The 25921-nt window shown below is 43.7% G+C and overlaps 1 protein-coding gene across 1 annotated transcript in view; it reads left to right on the forward strand.

The window, feature by feature from the left end:
- cacna1ab (calcium channel, voltage-dependent, P/Q type, alpha 1A subunit, b) overlaps window positions 1-25921 on the forward strand; it is a gene marked incomplete at its 3' end in the record, with an annotated part of 238846 nt that overhangs the window by 162759 nt on the left and 50166 nt on the right. The window contains exons 15-28 of the mRNA XM_084071455.1: window positions 991-1122; window positions 2745-2817; window positions 3743-3863; window positions 4355-4422; window positions 5395-5501; window positions 8120-8279; window positions 9999-10236; window positions 10731-10866; window positions 11323-11646; window positions 13758-14074; window positions 14750-14885; window positions 15389-15518; window positions 16092-16151; window positions 16508-16614. Of these exons, the coding sequence (XP_083927581.1) occupies window positions 991-1122; window positions 2745-2817; window positions 3743-3863; window positions 4355-4422; window positions 5395-5501; window positions 8120-8279; window positions 9999-10236; window positions 10731-10866; window positions 11323-11646; window positions 13758-14074; window positions 14750-14885; window positions 15389-15518; window positions 16092-16151; window positions 16508-16614 (2109 nt within the window). The remainder of the gene's footprint in view (window positions 1-990; window positions 1123-2744; window positions 2818-3742; window positions 3864-4354; window positions 4423-5394; window positions 5502-8119; window positions 8280-9998; window positions 10237-10730; window positions 10867-11322; window positions 11647-13757; window positions 14075-14749; window positions 14886-15388; window positions 15519-16091; window positions 16152-16507; window positions 16615-25921) is intronic.

Raw genomic sequence — 25921 nt, forward strand, 5'->3', positions numbered from 1 at the left:
TAGGGTTAGGTATAGTCTTACTGAGGTTACGTTTAGGAATAAGGTTAGTCTTAGGCATAGTTTTACTGAGGTTACGTTTAGGAATACCTGGTGGCGAGTGGCGACCGTTCCGAGGTCGCCGGATTAGACCCGTGGTGAGCGTGTTTTGGGTTGAGCGTTCTTGTATTCCATGAGAGCACGCACGCACGCGCGCACGCACACACACACACACACACACACACACACACACACACGCACACGCACACGCACTCACACACACACGCACACACACACGCACACGCGTGTACACACACCTGCCCTCACTGTCCTGTTATGAAAAAACCCAGAGAAGCAAAATACAAAAACAAGCCTGACCTGACCTCATAAACAGGGAGCCAGTCAGCACTCGTTTTCTACTCATTCTTTTCTCTCTCTCCCTCCCTCCTTCCCTCGCTCTACCACTTTCCCTCTCTCCCTGACCTCAGAATCAGCAGGCTTTTTCTTGTTCCCTGGGTTTCGTCAAAGAACGTTGACAACTGGTGTTTTTGATGCATTGCCATTTTTCATGCCCTGCTGAGCAACTGTAACCCCCCCCCCCACCAATCATGGAATATTCTTCATGACCTCCGTCCTCACGGAGATCGCCTCATTACACGCATGGGGGGGGGGGGGGCGTAGTATAGGGGGAAAACAATTGTCCGGTCACAATCCTCCATTCCAGAGCTATATAGGAGATATAGCGATTTTCCCACAGGAAGTAAATGAGATTTTCTTTTTTTTAAATGACGTCAATTCCGGGTCTGTCGTCATCAGGCAGTGAAAGCATCATTCATACGGTAAAACCACTGAAAACACAAAGGACGTAAATTTACATCCTTGGCAGGCAATGTGTCGATGGGTTTTAAATGGGTTGACATTGTTTTGATTTTTTAAATGGGTGACATTGTTTTGATTTTTTTAAATGCCTCTCTCTCTCTCTCTCTCTCTCTCTCTCTCTCTCTCTCTCCCCAGGTACTGGGCTCCTCTAAGGAACCTTGTGGTCTCCCTGCTCAACTCCATGAAGTCCATCGTCAGCCTGTTGTTCCTGCTCTTCCTCTTCATCGTGGTGTTTGCCCTCCTGGGCATGCAGCTGTTTGGAGGACAGTCAGTATCACTCCAAGATAGTGTGTCTCTCTCATAGGCCAGCAGGTCCTCAAAAAGTGTATAGCTCCAAGGGGTCCCCACAAAAATCAGTTTAAAAGGAGTAGTTAACCCCAAAAATTACTTATTTTCTATCAATTACACACCCCATGTTGCCTTGAATTCATGGGTTTTTTTTTCTCGTTTTTGTCACATTCCTGAGCCAATAATTTGATGACCGGGTCAATAGGAGTCTCTTTGAGTGACTCTTTGAGTATATTCAAGAGACTCTTTGAGTCGCCTACCGGAGACTTCGCCGGTCATTAAATTATTGGCTTAGGAATGCGACAAAAACGTAATAATCTCCATGAATTCAAGGCTTCATGGGGTGTGTAATTGATAGAACATAAGTCATGTTTTGGGTGAACTACTCCTTTAACTACTTTAACCACTAGAACCCTCTTGACATAGTAAACTGGACCTGAGTTGTCTCTGTACTTGGGAGTGCTTTTTTTTTGTCTACACACCAAATCCCTTCGTCAAAGAAACGCGTCGCAACTCCCCCAGAATATGGACGCTGGGGTTCAAGTGGTTGAATAATTGATTGAATACTTTATTAGACAGAAATGTCTAACAGCAAGAGGTACGGTCAGACATTTGGGCCAAAAGGATAACACAAAAAGGTCCCTGGGACTTGTTTCCATTGGTATACCCCTATATACATAGGCTATAGGAAAATAGCCACATTTTAGCTGTTAGGCTAAAGGCAAAGACTCCAGAGACAGGAATAGGGGTAAAATTAATTTATTCAATAAGGTTTACGTTTGGGGAGGTCAGTTTTGGGAGTAGCGTGAGGGGAGATCCTGGGGGATTGTGAGAGGGTTTGAAAATCCAGCGAGGGGGTTGAAGGAGCGGTGTTGGAGAGGACTGTGGAGTATGGAGCTGGGAGACACTGGGTCTGAGGAGGACGGAGCCACAGAAGTCAACGTTCAAGCGGCGGGCCGCCAGATCTCAGCAGCTTATATTGGCAGCTTGTCCTGATGTGGAGCAGCTGGGCTGACTGGGATCAACCACACCCGAGCTGGCTGCTGATTGGCTGAGGGAGACGCCCGGCCCCGCCTTGCCCTATGATGTCGTGCAGAGGAGCGACTCGGAACATGTGGCATACAAGACGAATCTTGTATGGGGTCCCTGGACCCTGGCACCATTTTTTTTCAGACGGGGGGCTCAGTGGGGACCCCAAATACATATTTATTTGGGGGTTCCTTGGTCCTTGGTCCATCTATGCCACTGGCATAGATGCTTTCAGCATTCTGTTGTTAGGAGATGGATGAAACCCTTGTCAATATGATTCTCTGCCCTGTTTATACTAAACTACTACATAATAGTACTACTACTAATAATAATGAATAAGATTAAAAAAGATATGTAGGCTAGATATTTAGCTACAGTAACTCACAACTGTTTATTGGATTGATGTTCCCCAATTAGCTTGTTGTTGTTGTTGTTGTTGTTGTTGTTGTTTTTTTATTCTTGAAGCTTAGAGGTATCCCTTTAGCCCTACCTGTATCTGTCCTGTGCTTCATACTGCAGCGCTATGACAACTGAATGGTCTGAAAGGTCTGTTCTTCTAAACCCCCTCACAGATTTAACTTCGAGGATGGCACCCCCTCTACTAACTTTGACACCTTTGCCGCAGCCATCATGACAGTTTTCCAGGTAAGAGAGACGACACCTACCGGTATTCTTTTTACCGGATGCTGATTTTCTTCCGCTCCATGATAGTGAATGGCGCCGTTCTCGTTGGCCGCGCACGGACGCTCCGCTCGCACACGTGAAGAAAATAATTTGAAATGCATTGACCAGACGTCCTGCTGTGGCCAAGTTTGACGAGAAACAGTCGCACACAAACCTGCACGCACAATGATAATCCGTGTGTGCAGATGCTTTGTTTGATGGGTTCGAAGCACACGCGCTCTGTCTCTATGTTTCTGTTGCAAAGGTAATTGTATGCTTGATGCACAGCTTCAATAAGCATGTGTGTGCATAGGGGTGGTTGAAGGTTCAAATACATTTAGCTGGTGTTGTTATTAGTGATGTACAATTAAGCCCACTGTTGACCATTTTTGACAATACAATTGTGTGGTAAAATGACTCATGGAGTGCATTTTAGCAGGCATGTAACTATTCTCTCAACTCACGATACGATTCGAATCATGATACTAGGTTGACAATACGATTTTTCCCGATTTTTTACCAAATTATTTTCCAGGCAAATGACTGAAAAATCTTTTTTTTTTATCATTTCTCTTACACAAATCCAGTATTTTCTTCTCTTTTTTTATTTTATTTTACACAATACTGTGTTTTCTCTTATCCTCTTTTCAATACAGTAGCAAATGACTGAAAACTTATTTTTTATGAATTCTCTTACAAAGATCCTGTATTTTCTCCTCTTTTTTTACGCGCCCTCTGCTTTTTGCATCGCGATACATTTTTTATGAAATTGATTTAAATTGTCACCAGTTTGAATTGATTGTAATCGATTTACAATAAATCGTTACATGCCTACATTTTAGTAATAATAATGAGAGTGTGAGTCATAAGTGTGTTTGTATGTGTACATCTCTCTCTCTCTCTCTAGGTATTAACTGGTGAAGACTGGAACGAAGTGATGTATGACGGCATTGAGTCTCAGGGCGGTGTCACAGACAAAGGAATGATCTTTTCCATCTTTTTCATTGTCCTAACACTCTTCGGCAACTGTATCCTTTCTCTCTCTACAATTTACAATTACAGTATACAATAAAAAAATGCCATTTTTGCAGACGCCCTTAACCAGAGCGACTTACAATAAGCAAGGTAAACACGCACATCAAATGTAGAGAGACAGTGTAGTGCCTCAGTAAACTAGTATCACAGTACACCAAGAACATAGCATCAGGGTAAACAATATACAAAAACAATAATCTGTACATTGAACTTAATAGGATACCAGGTAAACAATGAATCTGGCATCTGTCTAAATAACATGCTATCTATATTACATTTTACGCTGTGGTCAAGAAAAAACAAGCCTGAGTAACAAAAGCATGAGAACAAATGACCAAGGTAAGTCTGCATGGTTGTCAAAACTAGGTCAGGTGCTACGGGCTCTCTCTTTGCTCTCTGTTTCGGACATATACCTTTTTGAGTGCCTTTCTGACTTGCTATTGCCTGTCCTGTTGCAGTCTGTCCTTAACTTTTGTGACCACAGACACGTTGCTGAACGTATTCTTGGCCATCGCTGTGGACAATCTGGCCAACGCTCAGGAGCTCACTAAAGTAACATTTTATCATATGTATTATTCTATATCGTTGCTGTCCATAATTATTTAAATGCTTCATGTTTTTTTCGTAAATGAATGCCCCACGTCGTAACAGTGTTGCGCAAAAGTACAAGCTCCGTTGTGTGCTTGTAGATCTGCTATTTTCGAAACATTTTGAATGTGAAAGTGGTTGGAAGTGTGGATCCATTGGAACACAGGTCCTTTTTTCCATTTCCTGAAAAGTAACAGATTTAGACGTACAAGGTTTCCACCCGACTGCAGCGTCATGATATTAATGTGTTGAATAGGTGGATGAATAGGTGTATAGGCCTAGACGTTCTTGAATAAACGCGTATAAACTTATTGGACTATGCTTGGTGTGATTAAGAACGTACGACATTCCTCACCCCTCACACAGGTGAAAACCCATCTACGTGCACTTTGAACGGGCCTTTGAAAGCGCGAGAGAGAACACAACTGCTACCATGCATGCTGTCATAGATGGACCTTAGATCAGGGGTCTTCAACAGGGAGTCCGGGACCCCTAGGGGGTCCTCAGAGTTACTACAGGGGGTCCGCCAAATCTTTGTGATATGTTTTTTTTTTTACCTTAACCACTTGAACCCTAGCTTCCCTTTTCTGAGGAGAACTTTAGCCAAAAATAGCAGATCTACAAGCTCACAACGCCTCGTGCTGCGAGGCGTTGTGAGCTTGTAGATCGGCTATTTTTGGCAAAGAGGTAGTAGGTGTAGAGGGAAAAAAAGAACAGTGAACATCAACAAAAAAAGCTGAATCTGAAACACAATTTTATATAATATAGAGGGGGTCCCTGCTTCATCTCTCTCTCAGCTAGGGGGTCCTTGGGCTGAAAACGTTGAAGACCCCTGCCTTAGATAAATAGTATCTAGTACCTTTGTTGGTCAGCTCTTCTGGCATGGTTCCAATCATCTTCTCTCTTTATTGTGTGCTCCCCCCCCCCTCCACATAGGATGAGGAGGAACAGGAGGAAGCAGCAAATCAGAAGAATGCAATGCAGAAGGCTAAAGAGGTGGCGGAAGTCAGCCCTCTGTCCGCCGCTAACCTTTCCATTGCAGCGTGAGTACAATTGACACATGCACGCACGCGTGCACGCACGTACACACACACGTACACGCACGCGCGCACACACACACACACACACACACACACACGCACACACGCACACGCACACGCACGCGCACGCGCAGAGTATGTGTGATGGTGTCACTTGGTGCCAAAAAGAAGAGTATAAATTAAGCTTAAAGGCAGCTACATAAAGCAGGTTGGAGAGGATTAGTGTCAGTATCAGCCAAGAACGCAGGAGTCTATCCCTGTTACAATGAGCTATAGAGCCCTGGGAGATGCAATGCTGAGGTAGACCGCCACACCTGCCATCAGCTCCCAGTACTTACTGTACCGCACGACTTGCCGCACCCAAACCGTGCTTCTCATACGCAGAGTTGGCGGTGCCTGCCTGGGACGAACCCATGACCTTGTGGTCCAAAGGCGAAAGCTCTACCGACTGAGCCCCCCGGACATGATGCTACATGCTCCAAATGTATCCATCCACCCACCGAACCCACTTATCCACCTAAAGTTCCTTATTGATATTAAAGACACCATCATACTTTTTTGAGGGTTGACCCCTCTCCCTCTGGTTTAAAACACGCCAGTGGAGGGGTGGGTGGGCGGAGAGTAAAAACATCTAGGTGTGCTGAGGTGTTGCCAGATTCTGTGACAGAAACAAGCAACCAGGTCTAGGAAAACAAGCCCAAAAGAAGCGACTATGGGGCCACATGAGCACTTTAAACATACATCAGCTATTTGAAAATAGCAGATCTACAAGCTCACAACGCGTCGCCTGCTTGTAGATCTGCTATGTTCAAATAAAATCTTGGGGGAAAATTATAATAAGAGCTGGCAACACTGGAGGTGACCACCTCACCATTGGAGGGTGACACACACACTCACTCGCACACACACACACACACACACACACACACACACACACACACACACACACACACACACACACACACACACACACACACACACACACACACACACACACACACACACACACACACAAACTGACATGCACACAGGGCATTCATACACGTTCCTTATTCTCATCCTGTAAGACACCACTAAACCAATTGTTCGGGGAGCACATGCACGGCAGAAGAAGAAAGAAAACAACAGATTGTGTTCTTTGTGAAGTAGATGGCAGAAGGGTGTGTGTGTGTGTGTGGGGGGGGCTGTAAAATATGCTACTGGCAGCAGAAACATAGACAATGGGATACATCAAAATGATGTTCAAAGCCTTGTGCATTGCTTCCATAGACGGTTTCCTCTGAATCCTCTCGTGTTGCTAGGAGACTATAGTCTCGCGAGCCAGACGGTTGACAGACTCACACAATTTAAAAAAAAGGTTTCCGCCTAAACAGTCTGTGCAACGGAAGCTTACTGTGAGCTTATAGATCGGCTATTTTTGGATATATAACAGGCTATATAGGGTTAAAGTGGTTAAACTGATTGTGATGCTATATTAACCCTTTAAGACCGGGATCGCATCTCTGTAATTTTTAGATTTCTTTAGGCTATTCAAAAACAGCAGATATACAAGCTCGTAGCGTGGCACCGAGTGCTGCACTATGAGCTTGTAGATCTGCTATTTTTGAAAAATCATGAACATTTGTGCAAATATTTGATTTTTTTTTTTTTTTAAGCTGACATTTGTAACTCAAATCTTTGCTTTCGGGGGGGTCCCTGGAACTAAATATTTTACATTGTGAGCTTGCAGATGTGCTATTTTCTGGGAAGGCTTTCCCCACAGTACTGATGCATGGGGTTTGAGTGGTTAATGGATAAGAGAGTGTAATAGACTCCCAACTCTATCTGTTGTGTACTGCGTGCGTGCGTGAGTGCGTGCGTGCGTGCGTATGACTGACTGTAGTTAGTTAATTCTCCTCTGACTCCCACCCACTCCAACAACACTCAGAGCCATCTCCAGATAATCGCTGGTCCTCGTACTGTAAGTCCATAATGACTGACTGCCTCTCCACTAAACATAACAGTTGTTTTGACCCTCGTAGCCCCAGTTCTCTGTGAGACAAGACACCGTGATTGTTACATTTACAACGTGGGCTGAGCAATGGTCTCGGATAGCATGTCAGTCTATTTTCAGTTATCATACCGTACGGTATTTTCCAGTGATGGGAGAAGTACTCCCATCACTGGAAAAATGTTGAAAAACTATGCATTAAAGGGATAGTTCACCCCCAAAATGAATTTTATTTTTTTCTTCTTTGGAAATGTTTTCTGTGACAAAGTCTGTACATGGCTTAAGACCGAAATAAACTATTCATTCAACTATTCAAAAATACTTTTTTTAATTTTTTTTTATGTATGGATATTTTTTTGTTTTTGTCGCATTCCTAAACCAATATTTTGATGACCGGCAGCGGTTCCAGTAGGAGACAATGGTCCGCTCGTCATCACATTTTTGGCTTAGGAATGCGACAAAAACAAAACAATATCCATGAATTCAAGTCTCCATGGGGTGAAAAAAAGTAATGATTTGGGTGAACTATCCCTTTAATATGGTCTCTCTCTCATTACGCTCCTCTACTTTTTCCTCTCCCATTTGTCCTCCTCCCTCTCCTCCTCACCCTCCTCCTCCTCCTGCCTTGCAGTAAGGAGCAGCAGAAGAACCACGTCAACAAGGCGGGCGGCAAGTCGGTGTGGGAGCAGCGCACCAGCGAGATCCGCCGTCAGAACCTGATGACGAGTCGCGAGCAGCTCTACAACGAGCTGGAACAGGAGGACTGGAAGGTCGGAGAGGAAGGTGACCAGGTGAGGAGGAAGAGGAGCTAGCGCCACCATGGCGCCACCTGTTGTCCGCTGCCACTGACATTACAGTACTCCTATACACATAAATATATCGTCACTGTCGGGGCAGAAACCTCTTATCTCCATATATAGACACAAAGGAGACTCTTTGTGTCTCCTACCAGAACCGCTGCTATTCATCAAATTATTGGCTTAGGAATGCAACAAAAACAAAAAAAATATGCATGAATTCATGTCTCCATGGGGTGAGTAATCGATAGAAAAAAAGTTATTTGGGGGGTGAGCTATCCCTTAAATTTGGGGGACCATTGACTTGAAAAAGTTTTGAGAATCGCTGTAGAATAGAATACTTTATTGGCAGTTTAAAAAGTGTGACACAACAATGTCACTATTTAGAAAAACGCCAACGTGGATTATACACAAAAAAAAGCTGTGTTGACTAAAAGTTAGTGTTGAGATGGAGCCATGATTTAAGGTCACTCTTAAATCTTGCTATAGGGGAATTTAGGCATTTCAGGGCTGAAGGTGAGGGCATTCCACTGAGTAGTGGCTGCGTAATAAAAACACATTTTCCCCTTTAAGCGTCCTGAAACTGGGGAGAACAAAGGTCCTGTCCTTAAGTGTTTTGATTTCAGGGCGCAGTTAGTACGTACGTGTCCCTTTTACTCTGTGACAAGGTGTTTATATTGCACTTGGTTTGGCTGCTATATGGAACAGGCTTGGAGCTGCGTGCTGGGGAGTGATGCATTATTTAAAGTGGGGCATGCAGATAAATCCAGAGCTTGCTCCAAAAGAAGAGGGAGAGTGGACTCAGAACTGGACCAGGGTGAAGGGCAGCAGCATCAGCAGCAGCAGCAGCAGCACACTTCAAAACTAGACTGTGGAACACTCTCTGAGTTACAAATGGATGAATTAACTGTGTAGTACGAAATATTCCAGCTTTGCATATTTTTGCTGTTTTTTTTTCCTGGTTTGGTTTAGTTATTTTGTCTTTATTTTGCCTTATCTCTGCTTGCACTGACATGCTGTAATCACAGTAATTCCATCCCCCATTAAGTAGGCCAAAGCTCGGTATGAACAGCAGACGTTCATACCATGTAACCCTTATCAATACTTTAGACATACTGTACAGTACCTGTCATCACTGGAGACGTGTTTGGTTTGCTTGTGTTTGTTTTTCTTGTGACAACCCATGACATCATATGGGGTTGCTGCAGGCACTTAATGTCTTAAAATACACATCTTAAATTATTTAAAACTGGTGACTTATAAGATTTAATAATACAAATGCAGTTAAGTACTGTATAACCTTATGTCTAAAGTAGTAAGTCACAAAATTCAGCTTTCTTTGTGTGCTATTTTTTTTTATAAAGTTTTAATGAATCTTCATTTTAACTCTTGAAGTAACAGCTTGAAAAGCGCTGACAATTAACATTTTAGTCTGGTTTGTATTTGTTTGTAAATTGTCAGTATATATTTAGTCATAGTTTTAGTCATCACAGCTTTGTTTTTATGTAGTTTTTGTCAGTGAAAAGAGGTAGTCGACGAACATTTTAGTCATAGTTTTAGTCGACGACATGAACACTGGATATTAGGCTTTAGCTCATCAGGCAGAGGCTCTGAGAGACATACTGCTAGTCTGCTACACAGGCAAAACAACATGTGTCTTGTCTTCAGTCTGTGGCTGTAACGGGAGGCTGTATTCTCCCTCCCCACCTGTAGGTGTCGTACCCGCGGAACTCGGGGGGGACCCACCTGGACCGGCCGCTGGTAGTCAACCCACCGGACAACCGCAACAACAACACAAACAAGACCAGGCCGGGGGAGCTCCCCTTGGAGCAGGAGTACCAGCGGCAGGACCTGGGGGTCTACCGGAGAGCCGCTACACACGGCCATAACCACCACCACCACCACCTCTACCACCACCACCATCACCACCAGAGGACCGGCACAGAACAAGGTTATTGTTTTAGTTAAATATATTTTTTTATTTCCTTTCTGGCTTCATACTTTCAATTTCAGTTTAGTTTTGATTTTTTTTTTTTAAGTGGGGTTTGCTAGTTTAGTTTAGTTTTTTTATTTTATGAAAAGGCTTTGTTTTTAGTTTAGCTTTTGTTAGTTTTGTTGTTCATTTGAGTTTTTTATTGTAATATGGAGTAGTCAGGGGCAAGATTCAAAAAGCTCAGTTAGCTAAAATGTTTTAGAATTGTCAATTCTAGTTTTTTGTTATTGTGTCATTTTTTGTTAACTTTCCTCTTCTACTCCGGATTTGAACCTAGTTTCCTCCAGTTGTTTTTTTTACTATTGAGCTAATAGAGCCTGCCTGCTACAAAATACAACCGCCCCAATTGTATAAGTTATATTGTGTTACAGATTGGACAAAATGACATGTTCATTAAAATAAAGTTACATAGTGCTGCTTTAACTTAATTATAATAACCCCTTGTCCATCAGACACCGAGACCGGAGACGCGGACCAGCCGTCGGAGGAAGCTGAGATGGGTCACGGCCTCAGCTGCATGTCCCTGGGCAACGCAGAGGAGGGGAGCGTCACTGAGGGCCAGCTGGGAGAGGAGAACAAGGGACACAGGTTAGGACTGCACCAGATATACAAAATCAATGCATGGGTTAAAGGTTTCAGTCGCCAGGGCTGATTTCAGTCCTTTGGATTCCAATGAAGTCAGCATGTCTTCCATGGAGGCATGTTACGCTCCGAAAATAGACCTCCCTAGCCTGTGTTATGAAAAAAAAATGGCAAAAATGGCCAAAACTCAAACATTGAAAAGCGAAAGTGGACGTTTTCAAGATGTTTTGGTCATTATCTCTAGAACAGAAGGTCCAATATGCTCAGTTCAAAGCTTGTTGGATGCGTGAGGACATTAAGCACACACCCTTTTCGGGTTTTCGGGCCTAAAATTATGGTACTTGTTCGGGCGGGGCCTTGTTCGGGCTGGCCCAGTTAGGGCCCAGTTAGGTCCGGGGCTTCATTTTCAGGCCCGTTGAGAACTCTAATGGTCATATGACATGTTTTCCTAATACCACGCAGTCCTAGACACAGGGGACACCGGGGACACCGGGCCCATCGGGCCTCCAGGGAAGGAGGCAGGCAGACCCGCAGCGTCTCTCCCCAGCACAGCGAGGCAGGAGGAGCAGGGGGTGACGGCGGGAGTAAGGAGCACAGGAGGACCCGGCAACACCGGAGTAGGGGCGAGGAGGGGAGCAGGAGACGCAGGTCCTCCCGGGGGACGGTGGCGGCAGTGACGGAGGGAGACGGCGGCGATAACAAGGCAGAGGAGGGGGGAGAGGGCGTCCGCAAGCCCAGGCGCCATCGCCACTCCAACCAGGAGAGGAGCCGACACCGCAACAGGAAGTGAGTGTGTGTGTGTGTCTGTGTGTGTGTGTGTGTGTGTGTGTGTGTGTGTGTGCGTGTGCGTGTGCGTGTGCGTGTGCGTGTGCGTGTGCGTGTGCGTGTGCCTGTGGGGGTGGGTGAGCGCATGTCAAGTTTATTATATTTAACTTAAACTAACAAAATAACATTTCAACTAGAATTGAAATAACATTTTCGTTAACTGAACTTTATAAAAACTGTTTATCTGTAACTGAACACATTTTTAAATGCTATCTTTTGTCTTTTGTTAAGCTTATATTACACAATACTTACCTTTTCAATCCTGCACCTGACAAATAACCCAAAGTATATGAAAAAAATTAAACTAACAATAAAAATAATAAAAACGAACTAAAACTATTAGCATTTTCAAAAATAAAAACTAATAAAAACTAGCAAATCCGCTCTAAAAAAGAAAACAAACTAACTGAATTAGAAAAAAAATATTCAAAACGAATTAAAACTAAACTAAAATGAAAAATCCTATAACCTTGGTGTGTGCGTGACTGCGTGTCCCTCCTCCTACCCAAAGCGGTTTGTCAACTTTCAGAGCAAAGTAATCCCATCCCTCCACCACATGTCCTCTTCCATCACTCTCTGACTTTTATTTCGTCTCCCAATCACCATTTTTCTTTTATCTCCCTTCATCCGTCTCCCCATCATCTGTCCATTTCATTCCTTCTCTCTCTTCTTTAGCGGATGTAATTCCTTTCCCATTAAATGGGGTGATTCATAGTGCATCAGCTGTTATTGAGACATCTCGCTCATATTAATCAAATAACTGGGGTTACGTTCGTAAACTATTGTTGTCTTCCTTTCTTTTATTCCTCTCACACACACCGGAAATTCCCTCTCTCCCTGTTTTTACTCCAATCGTCTCCCTCTTATGGACCATCTCTCCATCCCCTACATTCCATGTCATTTATATCCCTTTCCTCCTTCCCATGATTCCTTGCGTCGTTTAGGGCTGTCACGATTACAAATTTAAGTTGACGATTAATTGTCACTCAAATAATAGTGATTAACGATTTAATTGTGTGTTTGGCATTGAACTTGGGAACATATGAATACAATTTGAATTTCTGTTTGCCTTTTAGGATTCTCATACAAAATTGCACAGGGCAAATAATATGACAAATAACTTAAACGTACAAAGAAATGATTGACATATTTAATAATTGTATATATGTAATAATAGCAGAAATAGCTGATCTACAAGCTTACAACGCGTTACAAATTATTATCTCCAATCATTGCCATTAGACCATTATGTAATAATTGTGACAGGCCTAGCGTCATTCCTCCCCTCTATTTGTATGTGTACTGTTCATGACTGTCACCCTGTGATCTGACATGTTTTTGTTAATTGTAAGAGGACCATATTGGAAATAAGTCCTGGACTTTATTGTGTCTCATCCTCGAATGGTCATAACTTTTCAGATAAACTACACTAAACTGAACTCAATTCCTTTGAACCCCATCTCTTTGTCTCTGACATCTCTCATCTCTCTCTCTCCCCATCTCTCTACCATCTCTCTCCCCTCCCCTTATCCTCCACCATCCCTCATTCCTTCCCATATTTACCCTGTCTGTCTCCCTCGGATTCCTCACATGGATTAAAGTTTCCAGTCGCCACAACTTTACAGTCATTTGGATTCCATAGAAAGCATGTTGCACGGCAAAAATAGCAGTGAAAATAGCAGTGAAAATACAGTGAAAAAAAATTGCCTATCTACAATAGCGTATCTACAAGCTCTGAATGCGTCGCGGACGCATGGAGAGCTTGTAGATACTGTAGGCTATTGTAGATAGGCTATTTTTTATAATTTTTTAGATAAGAGCATTTGAAGTTGTCAAACTAGCAACATGTTTAGAAGCATTTTCCATAAAACCCTCAGTTTGTGATTTCTTCACCTGGTTGGTAGTATGTAGAACAGCAGGACCAATATTACTAAAACATCATCATTTTACATATTTCATTAATTGTTTAGGAAATTGAGGGGGGGGGGTCCTTTCACACTGTTTGTGCAACGTCAAAATGTCAGATTTTATTTTGCTCTAATCCCTGTCCTCGTTGTCGTCCAATCAATCAGAGAGCATCATGGGAGCGGGCCGTGCCTCTCCACCACGCGGCCCATCCAGCAGCACAACGAGGACCTGGACAACCTGCGCAACAACAGCAAGCTGCTGGGGAGCAACGGGATGATGCACTCCTCGCTGCGCGCGCTGGCACACCCGCCCCCGCCGTCGGACCGCATCAACAACCTGCTGAACCGCCACTGCGACGCCGAGGCCCTCCTCTACAGCATGGACAGCCTGATCCTCACCAGCATGGTGGCCAAGCCCGAGTACACGGCGGTGGACATGCCTCCCGTCTACCCCTACCCCTCCACCAACGCCATCCTGCAGGGTGAGAGCAGCTTATTGGAGGGATCAGCGTGAGGGGGGGGGGTGTGCGTCATGGGTGGGCTAGAGGGGGAGAAGTTTATATATATATTATATGCTATATTATTTTACTATGACGTAAAATATACTTGACTGATATTACATATTTAAAAAACAGAAGGTTGGTCTCTGTTACTTGTTTTATTTTTTTCTGTTTCGAAAATCTAAGTGATTTGTAGTTGTTTTATATTTTTCTGTTGTTTTTTAGTTTTTGTGTGTTTGTTTGTTTTCTTGCCTATGATACTTATTCAAAGGTTAAAAGGGTAGGCACAATAAGCTAAGGCTTCAGCATACACCTTATTGGTCTATGTTTTCAATGATGATAAATGAAGGCTTTGTATTAATATGCTTTTAATGACCAAAAATAAAACTACTACTACGTGGAGGAGGAATATAAGAATAGAACGTGCATTAGGCTGTCAGTTGACTGATTTACATTTGACACGGTTCTTTTACAAGCTTTTTTTTACAAACAACAGTTCAAAATGCAGAAATGTGTAGCCCTATCTATCCTCATCGTGGGCGTGCCATAGCCGATCTTTGCATAATTATTCTTTTACTGTGTAAGATGCGTTTGTAAAAGATTAATATTACTGTGACTGTGACAATGACCGCCCCACCCCCCTCTCTCTGTCTCTAGTAAACAAAAATGCAAACACAGACCAGAAGAAGAACGAGGAGAAAAAAGAGGAGGAGGAGGAAGATGGAGGCGATGGAGATGGACCCAAGCCCATGCCTCCGTTCAGCTCTTGTTTCATCATGTCCACCACCAACCCGTGAGTCATGCTGTGTGCGTGTGTGTGCGTGCGAGTGCGTGAGTGCGTGCGTGCGTGCGTGCGTGCGTGCGTGCGTGCGTGCGTGCGTGCGTGCGTGGGTCGAGAACGAGAGAGAGAATTTGACTACTGTCACAAGTGTAATGCCCGGGATTCGAACCCGTATCTCCTGCACAGCACAAGCACTAGTCTAAAGGGGCATTCCCCCCTTGGCAGGGGGAGATATTAGGTTTTTGGTAGTCAAGCGAGGCTCTGAGCCTCTTGAAAAGCTACAGATTAAAAATTAAATTCTAAATTTTAAATGTTATTCACAACAAATTTCCATAACCAAAATATTGAAGTTATTCTGAATCGTTTTGGTTTCATTCAAATGCAAGCCTGGGTTCATTTTTGTGTTCTTGTGTTCTTGTGCACTTTTGCGTGCATGCATGCGTGCGTGTGCGCGTGTGTGTGTGTGTGTGTGTGTGTGTGTGTGTGTGTGCGTGCCTGCGTGCGTTTGAGTCCAGGTTTCGGAGGTGCTGTCACTACATCCTGACTCTGAAGTACTTTGAGTTCAGCATCCTGTCAGTCATCGCCATGAGCAGCATAGCGCTGGCTGCTGAGGACCCTGTCTGGCCCGAGTCTCCACGGAACAATGTGAGAGCAACGAGACAGCGCTCTCTCTCTGTGTGTGTGTGTGTGTGTGTGTGTGTGTGTGTGTGTGTGTGTGTGTGTGTGTGTGTGTGTGTGTGTGTGTGTGTGTCTCTCTCTCTCTCTCTCTCTCTCTCTCTCTCTCTCTCTCTCTCTCTCTCTCTCTCTCTCTCTCTCCCTCCCTCCCATCTCATCTGTTTTTACATTCCTTTCCTCTCTCTGCTCCCTTCAGGTTGTCATTCTCTCTCTTTCTCTCTTTCGCACTGACTTGCCTCTATCAGTCTCTCTCCCTCTCTGTGTGTCTCTCTGTCTGTTTCTCTCTCGCTGTATATCTGTCTCTCTCTCTCTCTCTCTCTCTCTCTCTCTCTCTCTCTCTCTCTCTCTCTCTCTCTCTCTCTCTTTTTCTGTCTGTCTGTCTGTCTGTCTGTCTGTCTGTCTGTCTGTCTGTCTGTCTGTCTGTCTGTCTGTCTGTCTGTCTGTCTGTCTCTCTCTCTCTCTCTCTCTCTCTCTCTCTCTCTCTCTCTCTCTCTCACTGTGCATAATGATAATGACATCCCTTGGTGCTGCATTGCTCTGCAGGTGCTGAAATACTTTGACTATGTATTCACGGGCGTCTTCACATTTGAAATGCTGATCAAGGTAACAAACAACACATCAGTGTGTGTGTGTGTGTGCGTGTGCGTGTGCGTGTGCGTGTGCGTGTGCGTGTGTGTGCGTGCGTACGTGCGTGCCTGCGTGCGTGCCTGCGTGAGTGAGTGTGTCTGTGTGCATGTGTGCTTAGATACGTACATGTTACAGTGAATTTGTAAAGTATAACGTGCTTGCATGTGTGCACGTGTGTGTGTGTGCAGGGGGGGGGGGCTTATTTAGCTCCATAGTGTGTGTGTGTGTGTGTGTGTGTGTGTGTGTGTGTGTGTGTGTGTGTGTGTGTGTGTGTGTGTGTGTGTGTGTGTGTGTGTGTGTGTGTGTCTGACCTCTGTCCTCTGCCTTTGCAGATGGTGGTGCTGGGGCTCTTTCTGCACCAGGGTGCCTACTTCCGCGACCTGTGGAACATTCTGGACTTTATAGTGGTTAGCGGTGCTCTGGTGGCCTTCGCCTTCACGTAAGTCCCCGTCCCCCACCACCACCACCACCCCCACTATCATCCACCACCACCTACACCCACCACCCCGTCCAGCCCCTCTACTCCCATCCCATACATCTTACAGAAAGACCTTCTACCTCCTCTACTACTTCTTCTACTTCTTGTTCTTCTCCCTCTGAGTTTTTTTTCCCTTCACATTATTCACTCAATATCTCGCTTAAGTGAATAATATTCAAATAACCGGGGTTACGTTTGTAACCTATAGTTTTCTTCTCCTACACTTCTTCCTCTTCTTGTAATAGACCAGATCAAACATTTAGAGCGGTATTTCTGCGTAGAATGTCTATGGATATCTACAGTAAAATATTGTCCAGAACATTAGTCTGTTTGTCAACGACTCTAGGCATTTAACGATTTATCGAAAATCGATTTAAATCGATTCAAACTGGTGACGATTTAAATCGATTTAATAAAAAATTAATCGCAATGCAAAAAATAGCCAGAAGACAAATGTGGACAGGTGGAAAACTTTATATAAACTTGCAGAGTGACGCATTACTACATCTTCTGATAATTGTACTTGAATGTTGACATGATGATATGTTCGAAGCTGGTTATAAAGATACCTAGGATTCATGAAAAGATGCGCAAAAAACAAAATACAGGATCTTTGTAAAATAATTGATAGAGTTTTCAGTCATTTGCTACTGTATTGAAAAGAGGATAAGAGAAAACACAGAATTGTATAAAAAAACTATTTGTTTAAGATTTTTTTTTTAATACGATTTTTCGACCATTTGTCTGGAAAATAATTTTGTCTTTAAAAAATCGTGAAAATTTGTATTGTGAACCTAGAATCGTGATTCGAATCCCATCGTGAGTTGAGTGAATCGTTACATGCCTATGCGTCTCTGTCTGTGTATTCACACGGTGTGTCCGTGTCAATTAGGACTTTTCTCTCCGTCTCCCTGCTGTCCTTCTGTTCTCTCCCATGTCTCCCTCCCTCCCTTTCTCTGTCGTTTTCTTATCCTTATCTCTCTCACTCCATTGATTCTCTCACCCCTTCCTCCTTGTTTTCACCTCTCTCTGGCTCAACCCCGTCTAATGTTTCTCCTTCTGTCTGTCTGTCTGTCTGTCTGTCTTTCTGTCTGTCTTCTCTGTTTCCGTCTCTCTAACCCCTCTCTGGCTTGCCTTTCGTGGCGCTCTCTCTCTCTCTCTCTCTCGTGTCTCCTCTTTATTCTGTCACCTTCATAGCGTTCTCTTCGTCTTCTCCTCTTCCTCTCTCCTCTGAGGTGTCCTACTCTTTCTTTTTTTTCCTTCTTCCCGTCTCTCCCTGATCTGTCTTCTCTGTCATATTCTTATTCTCACACAATGTCTGAATCTCTCTCTCTCTCTCTCTCTCTCTCTCTCTCTCTCTCTCTCTCTCTCTCTCTCTCTCTCTCTCTCTCCCTCCCATATTACGTCATGGGTAACTTTCCCATTGATGTCCAGCTCATCTGTCGGCAGGTCTTTCTCTTCATTGTCACTTAACGTCAGACTCGTAGAACCCCCCCCCCCCACACACACACACACACACACACTCCATACCTCATACCTCATTCCTCACCCCGAATTCCTCCACCTCCCCTCCCCTCCCTCCCTATAATCCACCCTGAAATCCCTCTCCAAAAAGTGAACATCACCCTCGATACCTCGACCTGTCCCAAACTGGTACAGTCGCCCCTCTGGTACGTCGTTCCTGCCCTCCCCCTCCCCCTCCCCTCTTACCTCTCTCTTCCTTAGCTTTCCTACGGTTCCCAGTTCCCCCTCTTCTTCTTCCTCATCCATCCATCTTGCATAAGAGCCCCGGTCCGCCCGGTCCGTCCGTGTGGGGGTGAGGGCGCCTCAGACACCTTTAACCCTTTAAGTGCCCAGGAGGCCGTCTGTCCGTCCGTCCATCTGTCCACCACAGGAGCAGCGCTGGCCTCTTCCCTCACCCCTCCCTCTCTCTCTCTTTCTCTCCCTGTCTCTCTCTTTCTCTCTCTCTCTCCCTGTCTTTCTCTCTTTCTCTCTCTGTCTCTCTACCAGTTTCACACATACTGCACGTACACACACACACACACACACACACACACATACGCATGCGTTCGTCACTCAGTTAACCTTTTCTGGAGGCGCAGGTATTTAACTTTTACTCTTCCTCTGCACGACCTTGGGACTGGCACGGTGATATGTGTGTGTGTGTGTGTGTGTGTGTGGGATGGAATGATTTCTTCTTCTTCTGAGGCACATAGAATTTGTGTGTGTGTGTGTGTGTGTGTGTGTGTGTGTGTGTGTGTGTGTGTGTGTGTGTGTGTGTGCGTGTGCGCGTGCGTGTGCGTGTGCGTGTGAGAGTGTGTCTACCTCTATAGGCCTGTACTGAAAAATGCATCTGAGCGTGAATGAGAAAGGGAGAGAGAGAATGAGAGAGAGAGAGAGGTTGTGAGTATACATCAGTGGTGGAAAAAGTACTCACATTTTTTGACTTAAGTAAAAGTATCAATACTGCAAAGTACTCTGTTACAAGTAAAAGTCTGGAATTCAAAATGTACTTGAGTAAAAGTACAAAAGTATTGGTATCAAAATGTACTTAAATTACCAAAAGTAGAACGTACTCATTATGCAGAATATTGTCAATCATCTTTATCATTTCACAAGTTTTCAAAATGTATAAATATCTTTAGAAAATAGCCGATCTATAAGCTCACAGTGTGTCGCATCGCGACGCATTGTTAGCTTTCAAATGGCCGAAATGTATATATAGCTGAAGTGGTAAATGTATGTTTTGTATTAATATTCAAATCAAAGTAACTAGTAACTAAAGTTTTCAAATAATTGTAGTGGAATAAAAGTATAATATTTGCCTCTGATATGTAGTGGAGTAGAAGTAAAAGTACTGAAAATTGGAAATAGTCCAGTAAAGTGAAAATACCTAAAAATTGTACTTACCTAAAAAAGCACAGTACTTGAGTAAAATGTACTTAATTACTTTACACCACTGGTATACATCCTCCTCACCTCCTCTGCATGTGTGTGGTGCGTCTCGGTGGGTGCATGAACACAGAACACATAGCGCTATAGGTGGCTTCACTCAGAACTGCTCTATAGCGTCGTGCTCAATTGCCTTAAAGGGATAGTTCACCCAAAAAATTACTTATTTTCTATCATTTAGACACTCCATGAGGCATTGAATTCATGGATATTGTTTTGTTTTTGTCGCATTCCTAAGCCAATAATTTGATTACCGCCGGAGAGGTGCTAATGTATCCGGTAGAAGACACAAAGTAGACTCTTTGAGTCTCCTACCGGAAATACACCCGGTCATCAAATTATTGGCTTAGGAATGCGAAAAAAAAAGGAAAAGAAAAATCCATGAATTCAATGTTTCATGGGGTGTGTAATTGATAGAAAATAAGTATTTTTTTGGGTGAACTATGCCTTTAACCACTTAACCACATTAGTGAAATGGACCCGTTGAGTTACAACTGTTACTCTGACCACTTTTTCCAAATCCCTTTGCCAAAAAATAGTCGATCTACAAGCTCACAATGTGTCTCGAACGTGACGCATTGCGAGCTTGTAGATCTGCTACTTTTGGCTAATGCCCCCCCCCCCCCTCCACAGAATACGGACACTGCATGGGGTTCAAGTGGTTAATTTCATTCAATCCGTGTTGATTGATGGAACGCTGTTGATGTGACCGGCCGCTCTGCTCTTTTCAGCCAGATATTTTTTTCAAAAATCAGACAAAAGAGTGCATTCTGAGCGTCCTAATTATATATACATGTATGTGCTGTATATATTATAAATACTAAGCTATGATATATACTGTATGTAATCTCACGTTATGGCCACCCCCCAAACTCTGCTGATGGAAGGTATAGTTGTGTGGAATGCAGCATTGGACCCATTTGATTGTACTGTACGAGTCGGTCTCCCATTTTGCGGTATGACGTACAAGTTTATTTCTCCTTCACGGGACAGAATTGTTTTTATAAGCAGCCCACAAGGGGCAGAAAGTGAAGGGAATATAAACATCCACCAAAGTATCAAGTGAAGGAAAAACTGCTGATGGCAAACTCGTTACCTCATTATTGCCTTCTAAACTAGTAGCCTCTCATCTTGCATTTACAAGCTCCAAAACAATGTTTGTCATTTGAATTAGACAATATATTTAACAAACAGACTCCACTCCATGAACTCCACGAACTGTAGATGTAAAGTCATACCGTGTAACATGAATTTTGTTTGTCTTTTTTTTGGCGTCACGTCTGGTAGCTCCGTTGTCATTACAGCGTTTTCCAAGGATATTTTAGTTGTCCAAAACTGTATTTATTTAACTGTAAAATACGTAAATACAAGTACATCTCTGGTACTTTTCCGGTGCCTACGTTATTTTGGCAGGGGCAGACACTCACAAATAAAATGTGAGTTTAATCGTTTTTAGAGAGGTTGTTAAAAAAATACGCTTGCGTGGAATGGTTATTGTGAAAAATATACCAGTTAAAGATTATATCAAATTTTACTTGTGTTTAATTGATAAAGTTACATAGTATGACTTTAATCAAATCAACACAAATGAATATGTTGACAATCTCACAATTCTTCAAATGAGCTTAAGTTACATCTGACTGGAAATGGCAGCGTGGGTCACATAGCAGTGGGAATGGATGCACCCAGTACAATGCATTATACAGAGGGTTACTGAGAAAGCTAATGGCCATCACAGTAGACTATTACCTGCCTCTGAAATATATATTGGCTCCTTTACCTAAGTTTTCATGTTGTCTGAGAGTAAACAAATATTTAACAGTTCCCCAGAGAAAACTGACAGTTCCCTGACAGCAGTGGAATGTGAAATAGACAAGGATCTGAGGAAATTGTACATACAAGAGTATAAATGTGCCAGCACACAGCCTAATGAGCCTAAAGTGATACTTCTCTTTGGTAAAAACCCGTCTCCCTAGACTAGATGTTAACAAGCATCCCTGCCAAAGGGACAAATTAGCTGATTTACTTCCTTAAAAATACTGGCTAAATTACATAATTTTGCCAGTTTTGAATGGTTTGTCGATGAATGTGACAACATAGATGGCAGGTCCCCATAATGGAGTTACTGTTAACTATGTGTGTTGAAAGCGATGTTTAACTTTGGTAGAATCTTGGGTTGTAGGTATCCGGGTTGTAGGTATCCATAATATACTGAAAGTCCAAATATTGTCAATCATCTTTATCAGTTGATGAATCTTTTTTTTAGATATAGCATAAAGATCAGCTGGCCTAATGAAGCGTAGACCAGCAAGTTTGAAATCGCTCCACTCCTGTGCCCTCTGGTAGCCCCCCCCCCTCCCACCCTCTCCTCCTGGGTGGTGATGACCCTTTTCTTTCCCAGCTGAGACACATTATTCCCAACATGCACCTCCTCCTTCACCTGTCCCCTCCTACGCTCTCGTCATCTGCTCCAGGGCTGCCCTGATGCTTCATTCACAGACCTCGCAGACAAAACGCCAATGGCTTTAAAGCCAGGGACATCACCACATCAGGGATGTGGGGGGTGGTGGGGATTCTGTTTTCCTTTTTTCAGCATGGTTACGATTCTTACGAATGGGTTTGGACTTTATAGCTTCAATTCTCGACACGGAATGGTCACGGTCACGACGACTGAGAAGTGCATGCTGTATGCCGTCATTTTAGACGGCGTGTGTAACGTGTGAATCCACACAAATCCGTGTTCACATTTTAGTTTTCAGCCTCTGCACGCTGATGGTTTAATACTGTTTATACTTGTATGCTGTAAAAAAGTCTCCGTGAAAGATGTGCCTCCTGGCCATGTAAAATAGCTTTGATAAAAAAATCCTGCTAAGATGATTGTAGGTCTATAATGAGGGTGATTTTTGCTGTAGGCCTTGCCTAATTGATCATTATTGAGCGATAAGATAAGGATCGCTGTAAATGGTTGCACCAATCGAGTCTTCTCTTCCAACCGTGAAGGTAACACTTCTTGGCAATGGCAGGAGACAGATTATCTATCTCTGGGGGAAGTGTTGTGCAGGCTCCGAAAATTGACAAGAGAGAGAGAGAGAGAGAGAGGGAGAGGGGGAGAGAGGGTGTGTGTGTGTGTGTGTGTGTGTGTGTGTGTGTGTGTGTGTTTGGGAAGGGGGGGGTGCCATGTCTGCTTATTATAAGCGACTTTGGGCTTGTTCTTCTATTAAGTTGCTTGTAAATATTGGTTATTGGTGGTTGCGTTTTTTGGGGGTTTGTTTCTAAAGTGTAGTTGCTTATTTGGGCTTGTTTACTATACTGTTGTTTAAACCCAGTGGTTCTCAAACATTTTCATGTCAAGGACCCCCGAATTAATATGTATTTGTCCACCGACCCCCCCATCTAAACATATTTTGTGCCAGGGACCCCCATACCAGATTTGTGTTGTTAAAATGTTCAAATATTCAAAACATTTCACATTTCTTCCAAGGCTTTCTTTTGGAAATTGCCGATGTATATTATGTTTAAAGTTCTCATGTGGCCTATGGTAGTCGCTTCTTTTGGGCTTTGTTTTCCTAGACCTCGTTGGCTTGTTTCTCTCGCAAAACCTGGCAACACTGGTGACTGTATGCATATCTGAAATTCTTAGCAGGTGCTCAATGCAAAAGGTGGAACGATGAAGTAGAAAAAGATTACTCAGCACTGAATGTGCTTGGGAGAGGAGAATTGCATCTGAGAGCAGTTAGTGATCTACTACCTGCCGTTGACTAAGTGCGTCTGGCGGGACGTCAGCACAAATCCAGTGCAGAGTACAGCTGACATAGAGACTAGTTGCGGAGGCTAATGCTTCATTTATACCCCGCCGTACAACGGTGGCGTAGTGGCTCGGTGAAAATAGCAGGTCTGCAAGCTCGAGAGATCGGCCGTGTTAGGTGCAGAGACGCCGTCACGCGACAAAGTAATTCATAAGTGTGTCTGGCAGGATGTCAGCACAATATACCTGGAGACTAGACTGTAGACACTCTCGAATCTCTCGAAGTGTTCATTCTGCATGAATCAGTATGCACTTTTTTTAAGGTAGTCATATTTTTTCTCTCTGTGGAAACCTGTATATTTCTATCAAACAAAAACTTTTTTTTCTCCACCCGCAATAGGTCAAAGATATAGCTTTTTGGCAACATAGCATGGTAATTAGCAATAACAATATGATATTCTCAATCTTTCCAGGGAACCGTCTTGAAAAATACTAATCCACTAACCACTGGAAAGTCTTATTTGGTGTTCAGGCACACATAGAGGTTTTACATTTCTCTTTCAGGCATTTGGCTGACACTGTGCAACAGAAGGGGGGGGGGGGTGGAAATCACTGTTCACTGGTCAAAATCACTGCTCATCTTGCTGCCCTTCCCTCCTTTTCTCTGTCTGTCTCTCATATGGATGTTTTTTCCTCTTTCTACCAAACCTTTTCTGTCTTTCTCCTCTTGTCCTGTCTCCTGTCTTTCTCTTTGTCTCGCTCTCTATCAATGTTTGTGTCTGTCTATATGTCTGTCTGTCTGTCTGCCTGTCTTTCTGTCTGTCTGTCTGTCCTGTCCTCTCCTTCTTCTCGTCTGCTGTCTCGTTTCCTCTCTGTGTGTGTTGCTGTCACTGACTCTCGCTGTATCCCACCTTCGGTGAAACTCAACAGGAGCACCAGCAAGTAAGCCAGTAAAGTTGTGCCTCTCTCCTCCTCTACCTCCATTCTGTGACGCCCCCCGTCCCCCCCATCCGCTACACCCGCCAGATCGGAATATATAGCTTCTCGCTCTTTCTTTCTTTGTTCCTCTGCTCGTTCGCTCTCATGTCCTTTGGGTTCATCTTGTACGCCCGCATCTGTCACTTATGACACACTCACCTGCCCATGGGAACTGATACAATACAAAAAGATTCAGTATGACATCTTAGCATGATCCCACAGGTTTACACGTAAAGCTGATTAAATGCAGTTATGCTTGATTAAATTTGCCCAATATGCATTACTAGCATTTGTGCACATGTTTTTCATACAATATTATGCATCTATTGTGTGGTTGCATTGCAGTATGTGCGTGCGTGCATGTGTGCATGTGTGCGTGTGAAAATCAAGCTGGTGTTAATTCCTAACACCTATCGCCTTTACTGGGCTTTACTTTAATACTCTCAAACTGCTCTAAGATAGAGAAACCTCAGTCCACTCAGCATCAAAGGAGGAAGGCCTATTGATTATCGATTGACATGCACACACCTACACACCTACACACACACAACCGCCCGAACCCTCCCTGTCTCCCGCAGATCACACACACACACACACACACACACACACACACACACACACACACACACACACACACACACACACACACACACACACATAGCTGCCAAGGCCCAAACAACTCAATCAATCTACCGCGAATTGAATTGTCTAGCGTCTTTCGCGACGGGAGCTGAGTTCATAGTTAAAGAACAGGTCTTGATGGACGACCTCCGCTCTTCTAAAGGCTTGGCAGGCATCCAGGGCCACGCTGCTGCTGCTGCCTTGTGTTTTAAAATGGCCTATCCACTTACATTAAAGATCAACATCCACCATTTACTCCGGTGGCACCCCGATTTTTCCTCAGTGATTTTGGTTTATAGGCATACAAATCAAGGAGCGAACATACCGTTATGGGCCTTATAGGAGAGGAAGGCAAGCATATAAAGTACGCTCACTCGGGGCGAGAGGCGTTTTGTCTTCAGGCCCCGAAAATGGTTCCTAGTTTACAGTCGCTCTCATGACCCGTTTCTGTTCTCTTGGTGCAACGTGTTTGTGTACTGTCGCGTGATGTCACATCCTCTGAGTGACATCATATTTCTCAACAGTTTTTACATGGCTTCAATTCCTTGTCCACATGTCTCCCCTCCAAGTTAAACCATGTTTAATTATTATTCTTTAAATAAAGACATCTCAGTGGATTCAAAGTAATGGAAGCTATGTGAAACCTATACAGTGTAGGAACGCCGTCCATGTAGTGTTTCTAAGCTTGAGGATTATATCGTCATAATCCGAGCCGTTTAACGCTTTAAAAGCTCCTCGTCCCATCTATAAACACCATCTGAAGAACCGAACAGCACTTCACTGAAAAAGAAAGAAAGAGGTTTGGCTGGGCATTCTGTTGGGAGATGCCTGTCCATATGGAATGAGTATGATGTATGATGATGATGATGATGATGATGACGATGATGATGATGATGATGATGATGATGATGATGATGATGATGATAAGGCTGCTTCCTGATGTCCATGAAACCAACCGATCAGGCAACTGGT

This window comes from Gymnoscopelus microlampas (assembly GCF_963454915.1).
Source record: "Gymnoscopelus microlampas genome assembly, chromosome: 2".
NCBI lineage: Eukaryota > Metazoa > Chordata > Actinopteri > Myctophiformes > Myctophidae > Gymnoscopelus > Gymnoscopelus microlampas.